The sequence below is a fragment of the Salvia hispanica genome, chromosome 1, assembly GCF_029641045.1.
Source record: "Salvia hispanica isolate PSC_SH4W2 chromosome 1, Shi_PSC_v1, whole genome shotgun sequence".
Lineage (NCBI taxonomy): Eukaryota > Viridiplantae > Streptophyta > Magnoliopsida > Lamiales > Lamiaceae > Salvia > Salvia hispanica.
The window spans coordinates 51,410,121-51,419,267 of NC_142692.1; the positions used below are offsets into that span (position 1 = coordinate 51,410,121).

The 9,147-nt window shown below is 35.5% G+C and overlaps 1 protein-coding gene across 2 annotated transcripts; it reads left to right on the top strand.

Moving 5' to 3' along the window:
* The first annotated feature begins 4,416 nt into the window (after positions 1–4,416).
* On the top strand, positions 4,417–9,147 carry LOC125218145 (Ypt/Rab-GAP domain of gyp1p superfamily protein). Of its 2 annotated transcripts, none has more exons than XM_048119747.2 (10): positions 4,417–4,661; positions 5,272–5,422; positions 5,512–5,698; positions 6,100–6,170; positions 6,743–6,880; positions 6,984–7,075; positions 7,768–8,039; positions 8,266–8,351; positions 8,443–8,544; positions 8,815–9,147. In XM_048119747.2, exons 1-10 carry the CDS (start codon positions 4,552–4,554, stop codon positions 8,974–8,976), a joined length of 1,371 nt encoding a protein of 456 aa, XP_047975704.1. In that variant the 5' UTR covers positions 4,417–4,551; the 3' UTR covers positions 8,977–9,147. The 2 variants fall into 2 exon arrangements, with proteins under 2 accessions (XP_047975704.1, XP_047975705.1); XM_048119748.2 differs by having other exon boundaries at positions 5,515–5,698.

Consider the following 9,147-nt stretch of genomic DNA (forward strand, 5'->3'; position numbering starts at 1 on the left):
TGGGGTCCTCTCTATTTATAAGAAAACTAATGCAACAAAATAGGAATAAAGAAGCTGATATAACAACCTAACAATCTACTGATTTGTCTCCCCCATATCTCTCCGTCGGTTAGCTTGAATAGCTGACCAAGTCAGCCATTGTTTGAGGGACTATCCTGCTGACTCATACTTGGCCAAACCACTTCTCTATTTGTGTGCTTGTACAATCTCCACTTCGTATCTGGGACTATTCTTTTTAGTTGTGATGGAGAAATGATAGGTTTGCATGATAGATCATAATGTTTGTGTTCGTGTAGGAATATTAAATATTTGAATTCTAGAATTGATCCAATAATTATGAAGTAAGCTTTGGTGGAATTGATGACTTGTCAACGTAGTTTCACCAAGTGTATATGTGACATAATGTTTGATTTTGTAAAATTAAATTATATATGATCGATTAATGTTTTAAGTAGATGATCAAGGTATATTCATCTTTTCTAAATTAATTCCCGATGAGAGTTAGTGAAATAATGTTTTGTCACTTGAATATGGAGTTTAAGATTAAAGCATAAATGAATTAATGTTATATATATTTTTTTTAAAGGAAACGCCTTCCTGGCGGAGGATTAGGCGGACCCTCAACCTGTCCATTAGATGAAATGATTGTTTTACATAGGTGACCAAGAGTGGCTTGACAATACAAATAAACTAACCATGACTAGAGTAAAGAGGGAACACGATCTAAAGAAAGAGGGTGGCACCCCTGTACTCTTGGCCCCTCTCAAAAGAGAAGCAGCTCTTCCTTTCTATTCATTCAAGCTGATCCCACGTAAATAAACATTCATTGATCATGTTCATTAGGGTTTCCCTATTACATAATAGACACTCTCATTCCTCGTGGATCGAAATTTGCCCTTGCTATATACTCCTAACTTGTTGTATTTTGGAGAGTAGGAACTTATAAATCTCTTTGACAACAAGAGACACGTGCCAACAACACACATGCAAAAACCCACCTTCTTAGTCACCCATGGCTTTGTAAAAACATTCTAAATAAAAATATGAAGGTGGATGAATATTCTCATGACTGTCTTCGATTCTGTCTTGCATGATTCCATAAGGTTTTTGTCTGACGAATTTCATGATAAAAGATGGAGTAAAATGAAAGCTAAAGATGAGATCCTGAATTATGAGCCAAATGGATCAGGTGCGGATACCCACGTGTGTGCCACGGGCTAGACCTTTTAAGCAACAGTTGCGCCTGTATCACACAGTTCACATGATTTCAACGGGACCGAGACTGCATTGTGGATGGTCTTTGTCATCGTGTAGATTGAGCCACTATCATTAACCAAGTTATGGATCACTATGCCTTTATTCGTTCTGGAGTGACTAAGACGATCACACGATTAGATTAGCCTTATGTATAAACATCTAATTTGTGGGTTACCCTTCTAGCATCAAGGTGTCCCTTAAATGTCTAGTATTAACTCCTTACGTTGCCTAAGATCAAAGCTTCAAGCACAACATCAATTCTCTCGAATTTTATTGGTTATGTTGTTGATTCTTCCTCAATTCTTATTAACCACTTCATCATTTAAATACTATATATAATCTATATGAGTTGTAGTTAATCAAGTAAACATTCAAAGTCTAACCATGCCGGAGTTAAAGTTAAAGCAATAATTAGAAATAATAGGCAAAATTGATCCCACAACACAAATTAACATTCAATCGTGTATATACACAAAGAATTCTATATTAAATGTTTAGTCAACTATTGTCATCACTATATTAAAGCTAAACACCATAGAATACAATAAACACATGGATAAAAATACTCTAAACACTCCCTATGATGATTTGATCGGAGTCGAATTCCATCTTTAGAGAATCTCATATGGTTTTCTTCTTCTCTATCTTCTAGGTCGAAAAGGGGTTGAGAACTGTAAAAGTTGTGCCCCAGATTACTTCAACTCCAACTCGAAAGGAAAAAAAAACTGTAACGGTCGGTCACGCTCCATACGGCTGAGTGGTAGAGCTCACCCTGTCTAGTGGAGCTCTATGGACAACTGGAATGCCAAGACTCGAGTGAGTGGTGGAACCCAGTCGGTTGTTCGAGTGATAATTCTCAAATTCTTAAAGCTGGAAAGGACTCAGCTGAGTGAGATTAAGGTCAAATCCCACTTGATAGGGTTGCATTGTCGAGTTGCGTCTTTTGAAATGGTGGACTATAGTGTGACTCGACCGAGTGGCTCTAAAGACCAATTTTCACTCGGCCGAGTGTGACTCTCTAGATAAGTGGGCAAAATCATCTCACTTGGCAGAGCGAGTTTTGGCACAAACTCTACTTGGACTTCGACATACTTTCGATCACTCGCTTGAATGGTTCTAAGCGCCAACTCCACTCGACTGAGTCTGAGCTTATGTACTTCGTTCACTTTCTGTTTCTTAGCCATTTTCGCCCTTTTTTACCTGTCATCTCTCATATTCTTAGCAAACTTGTTAAATGCAATAAAATATCATAAATTGAATGAATACTATTACTTCGAGCACTAAAACTTGACACTACACGCGTAAAACAACCAATCCAACCTATCAGAACATGAGTTTATGACTAGCAAAGAATCCAACCCAATTAACATCTACTTTTTCACAAATAATGGATTAGATGCAATTATAGGAGTGTGACTTGCTAACTTTTTAAAGTTGCTAACTCATCAATGCAATATAATGACATTAAAATGTCAACGCATAATTTTGTTGAACTTCAATATAATGGGTTGATATTATGTGTTGACATTTTAATATTACTATGTTGATGAGTTAGCAGAATTAACAACTTAAATAGTTAGCAATATAACACATCTCTGCAAGTCTGCAACTATATATTAAGCCCCTTCATTGACCCACAAATTTATGTCAACTTATTTAGGCTCCATTTGTGTCAAACTTGCTATTTTAAAAGTTGATTATTTCTAGTTGTGTCAAATTTGTTGGTTAGAAGTTGATTATTATGGTAAAATCAATAATAATTTATCAAAATTAATTAAAAATGTAACCTACCCTCAAATAATCATAAAATAATGTTTTATATATGAATAATCTTAAATTTAGCAAATCTTACACAATAATATGGGTTCCTATTATTAGAGGTGCCCACGGTTCAGGAACCGACGGTTACGGTTCGAAACCGCCGGTTCCGGTTTTGGAAATTGTTGAACCGGAACCGAACTGCGAGGGTGTTTCGCGGTTACGGTTCTGATTTCGGTTCCAAACCGACGATTTTCCGGCAGTTTTTCACGGTTCCGAACCGCCGGTTTTTTTGCGATTCCGGCTTGATTTCACGGTTTTTTGCGGTTCCGACATGGTTTTGGTTAAAAAATTTTTGAACCTGAACCGAACGACGGTTCAAAAATCGACGGTTTCAGTTTTGGTAAATTCTCACAGTTTCGGTTCGAAACCGTAACCGCCGGTTACGATTTCGGTTTTAACCGCCAGTTTGATAAACCTTAGGCAGCTCTACCTATTGTCTAACTTCCACGTACGGTAGCTGACCATCTTATTAATTAAACAACAAAAAAAAAAACATTATCTTGAAACTATCTTAAATTCGGCCTAATCATTCTACTCCTGTCATAACTCATAGGTTAACTATCATGAGGTTAATTAAGGATTCGTTCTCAATTTTTAACTTTCTAAGAGAAAGTGATTAACTAAAAGTAAAAACTAGTACTGTATTTCGTTAGTACTTAGTAGTGTTACTATTCCATCCGTCTCACTTGATATGACACACTTTTCTTTTCAGTTTGTTTCAAATAAGATGACACATTTTTATTTTTGAAAATTCTCTCACCAATTAATATATTCAATCATTTTTTCTCTCACAAATTAAATATTTCCTCGTCTCAATTAAGTTGAGACAAATCTTTTGGACACAGAAATTAAGAAATTTTGTTGAAGAGTAGGAGAGAGAGTAGGAAAGATAAAGAGGGAATAAAATAGATAATATAATAAAGTAAGATTGATTGAATGTTTTGTGTTTTTGTTAAAAAAAGAAATGACTTAACTCAGTTGGAACATCCAAAAGAGAAATAAGACTCAATTTAGTTGGGATTGAGAGAATATTCAATTCTCTCTTTCTTTATTTTATACCTACACCTATTTTTTATCTCTATAATTAAACACGATAACCAACACCTTTTAAAATCTCTTGTCAAATAAGAAATAAGTTACGGTAGCATGAAGAATGAAGTACTACTAAATTACTAATATAAAAAAAAGAGAAAATTTATCAAGCTAAATTTACCTAGTTGGTTTTGCATAAGTATAATTAACAATACATTGTTCATGTTAAAATATGCTGGATCAATTAAACTATATTGGGATTCAAATTAAAGTTTTTGTTAAAATAATACTAATGTCTTCAAAAATAAAACACTCAGATAATTCACTCAGAATATGCGAATGATGCATCAGACTCAACGCAGCGCCAACTACGCCGATCATACAGCGTAGTAGTAACAAATTTATGATGATTTTAGCGGAAATCTAGAAGTCCCAGAAACCATGAGGAGCAGCAGTAACAGTAGAGCTGAGGACAGGAACAAACCAGTTTCTTCTTCACCTCCTCCAGCTACCGATTCCAGATTCAATCAAACTCTTAGAAATGTTCAAGGGTATGTGTGTGTGCGCGCGCGTTTATTATTTTCACTGTTTTAGATCTACACTTGATTGTCAGGGCATCCAATTTTGCGGTTTGTATCATTTAAATTATGAGGACTTGTTGGAATATAAGTTACAGTTCGATTTTGTGACCAATTAGTGTTAGTTTTAGTTAATTGGCTCCGTCTATTAGCTAATGATCATACACTTTTTAGGTTGTGTGATTTCTCTACAAAATTGAATGGATCCTGAACTGTGGAGTTGTCAGTGTGTTTATATGTGCTGATAGTTGATGATGCAATTGAAGTGGTGGTTCTAAGTTAATAAGATCAGATCTGATGAATTCAGTGGTTTTGTGCTTCTTTGAGGCTTTTCGGTTATACGGCCCTTAGGTGGTTGACTTGGTAGATCAAATTCATTTTCAAATTGCTGAATTACAACTCTTTATACTGTTTAGAGTAATTCATTAGGTATCTGCTTTGCCTTAGATTAACTTGCCGGGCTCAATTGCATAAGGTAGGTTGCTCGTTTGGTCCTGACATCGACCAAACTCTGGTGTCACTAGGATATTAGAGTTTATTCCTTTATGAAAAGAGTGAAATGTAACGTATATACTATGTACAGTTTGCTCAAGGGTCGCAGCTTCCCTGGTAAGATATTGATTACTCGGAGATCTGACCCTTTGGATCCATCAACTCTGCATTCCCCAAACATTGACAGGAGGTCTCCAGAGAGTGATAGAGATCAAAGTGAGCAACAGGACAGATCGACTGAGGTATCCATTTTTGTTGCCCAAATATATGCAGATCCATATAAACTCAAAAGTTAAACCTTTGACTTACTGATTGATGTTCTTCATCCTAGAAGGATGAACTTCAAAACAGAAGTAGCACTAATGCCAGTTCCTCAGTTAACAATACAAAACCTTCAAGCACGAGTAGTCAAAGCACATCAAAAGAGATTTCTAAGTCCAATGTAGGAGCTAGAGCTACGGATTCTGCTAGGCTAATGAAGTTCACAAAAGAATTATCTGGGTCCTCTGTGATCTTAGGTATGTACTTTTCTTCATTTTCAATCAAATATGTTAAGTAGAGATAATACATTTCAAGTTTATTTATATGTGCTGTGAAATTGCATACACATTAATGCATAGCTTTATGGCATGCATCACAATTGTTTTTCTATCTCCATCTTGATAGGAAAGTGATACAAAATGTGGTGCAACCAGGTTTTCTGATAGTCACTTCTCTGCATGCCTCTTATGTATTTCACAAAAAAGCATGGCTACTCACTTGAATATCAATGAGACATGAAAGTAAATTAATTTGATATTTCTTAACATTATTGCTGAAAGGAAATTTTCAGCTTTGTTCTTGGGGTTAATGTTGAATGTCTCTCACAGCTATCTTCCTTCACTCTCTTAGTGCTTTTCTTTTTTATGAAATAATGCAGAAAAACTACGTGAATTATCATGGAGCGGTGTGCCTCCCTATTTGCGTCCAACTGTATGGAGACTTCTCTTGGTATAAGCATTCACAATTGATCTTTTTTGAATTATTGAATTGCTGTGAAGTTCTAGTAATTTAGATAATTTTCTCTTAGTTTTGACTTGGTTCTTTGGAACATTGTTTTGAACTTGTCCCTTCTCTTGGTAAAGGCTTTCATGATTAAAACAGGCTTTATAAAAATAATAGCTCATAAAGACTGAATATGAGAATGGTGCCTGATCCTGGCCCCCAATCTGAAAATTGAGTGAAAGTTTCAAAACATGTATGGAAATGTCCACTTGCATAAGTAGCTGACCAATAATTTTTGTTTCCAGTTTCAATATATATCAAAGTATCCTGAGATGAAAGAGTCCAGTTGTCTATCTTGATTTTTCGTATTCTAACTTCTAAGTGTAGAATATGGAGCTATAATCTTATAGTAGTGCTGCTGTAGTCTTAATCGATTCTTTTCAAAGAATCCTTTGCATCAATTTATGGAACATTTGTTGGTTGACCTTTTTATTCCTATCTTGTGATTGTTAAGGCTTACGATGCCAAGTTTTAGTATTTTATTCTATTCTTGAACTTTGAAGATGAACTGACAACAGGGATATGCACCCTCTAATTCAGATAGAAGGGAGGGAGTTCTGAGAAGAAAGCGCATGGAGTATCTTGATCATGTTGCGCAATATTATGATATTCCTGATACACTGCGCACAGATGAAGAGATTGGAATGCTTCGTCAGGTTAATAATCGTAGATCTTTTTTATGGTTTCTTTGTCCTTTGGTGTGTTATCACTTATTACATAGTACGGAGTACTAATTATTATTTCTCATGAACTTGCCAGATTGCTGTTGATTGTCCCAGAACTGTACCTGATCTGTCTTTCTTTCAACAAGCTGAAGTACAGAAGTCACTGGAGAGAATACTTTATACATGGTCAATGCCGTTTCTTGGTCCAATTTTGCATCTGTTTGGTTTTTATTGGTGGTCCTGTTTGTTCTCTCATCTATGAGCATCTCAACAGTATACTAATTTTGAGTGAAGGAACCTTGTTTCACGTTTCTATTCTAAAGGATTATTCTGGAATAATTCTATCTAGACTAGATTATGTTTTCACACACCTTTGATTCTCAATTCAATATTTACATAAATGTGACTGGAGAGATCTGTAAGCCCAAATGATTTTTTGGTGTCAGGAATTCTTTTTGGTGGCAAATATAGGCTAGGATGATGCAAGCCGAATCACGAGAAGAATTTTGTGTTGATAATATAAGATAAAAACAGTGATTTAAATCCTAGTGTTCTAGGCATCTTCTTTTAAGGATACTTGATATATTATAAGTTTAATTATTAACGTTGGCACTTTTTTCATCACTGCTTGTGGATTTTTTGAACTGGAAATAGTTTATTTCTCAATAAACCTGTTGCCATGGTGTATTCTTAACTGAAAAAATCTGACGAGCTTCATAGTTGCATGGTTGTCTTGCTGGGAAACATATGATATTTTTCTTTATAAGAAATGAAGCTTTATGATGCATCCATCAATCATTCTGTTGTTTCTTTGATTCCCTATGCCATCCTTCATATCAAATTCTGTGGTAAATAATGCTATTCTTTTCCAATTCAAGGGCTATCCGGCATCCTGCAAGTGGTTACGTGCAAGGAATAAACGATCTCGCTACACCTTTCTTAGTTGTTTTTTTATCAGAATACCTGGAGGGTACTATTGACACTTGGTCAATGGCTGATCTGTCTCGTGAGAAAATATTAAATGTTGAAGCTGATAGTTATTGGTGTCTGTCGAAGTTGCTTGATGGTATGCAAGATCATTACACCTTTGCCCAGCCAGGAATCCAACGTCTTGTGTTTAAGCTGAAGGAACTGGTTAGAAGGATTGATGGTAAGATCTTAATAGTTAATCCAGTTGCTTCTATCTTGAAATAGGTACCTAGAATCTTGTCCATTTAGATAACATGTCCTTGCATTAAAAACCCCATAAACTCCAAATTTGGTTGCTCCATTTGTGATTGTTAGATGAAAAAGTAGTTTTGGAATTAGTATACCAATCTCTCATTTATTGAGATAATTGATTTACCGATTAACTTCTTTCTTTCCAAATGAATTAGAACCTGTTTTAAAGCACATAGAGGACCAAGGGCTTGAGTTTCTTCAATTTGCTTTCCGCTGGTTCAATTGCCTTCTTATACGAGAGGTACGGAGCCTACATTATCATGCTACCTATTCAAGTTTTTCCATTAATTTGTAAGTACCATCAACTGTGAATGTTTCAATGTTATTTTCAGATTCCATTCGGTCTTGTTAGTCGTTTGTGGGACACGTATCTTGCTGAAGGTGATGCACTACCGGATTTTCTTGTCTACATATCTGCTAGTTTTCTGTTGACGGTAAGTAAAATCACTTTGTGCATTTTGTCTATTGCTATTTTTGTAATTAAAAGATGAGAATTGAAAAATTAAACTCATAGCACTAGAGAACCAAACATCAGATAAGTGATAACTTAAGAGTCTCATTTTACATAAAATTTATCCATCTCCGAACATGTAATGGGCGACACCTTGTATTTTTTACATTCTTGTACGAACTCAGTATTTGAGTTTTTATTTCGGGTGTTTAGGTTAGTTATGAAGTTGGAGATTGAATTTGTATGTTTGCAGTGGTCGGAAAAGATACGGAAGCTGGATTTCCAGGAGATGGTGATGTTTCTTCAGCACCTTCCTACGCACAACTGGACGGATGTCGAACTAGAGATGGTGCTTTCTCAAGCTTATATGTGGCACACCATGTTCAACAACGCACCTAGTCATTTAGCTGGCTGACTCATCTGTTTCATATCCCTTTGATTATTTGTTAATTTTCTAACTAATTTTGCTGTTTCTTACAAGGATTTGTGCTGCTGCCTTCTCTATTGTACCATGTAACTTGCTTCTGATTCCATCTTTCGAAACAGATGTGAAAAATATTTGCTAAAATGGGAACTTTTGGATCCA

Bases quoted from the DNA above. Each gene is read 5' to 3' on its own strand.
- LOC125218145 (XM_048119747.2), top strand. From the start codon at position 4,552: ATGAGGAGCAGCAGTAACAGTAGAGCTGAGGACAGGAACAAACCAGTT. The intron at 6,881-6,983 runs GTTAATAATCGT...TGAACTTGCCAG, and splicing joins AGATTGGAATGCTTCGTCAG to ATTGCTGTTGATTGTCCCAG. The intron at 8,040-8,265 runs GTAAGATCTTAA...CAAATGAATTAG, and splicing joins ACTGGTTAGAAGGATTGATG to AACCTGTTTTAAAGCACATA.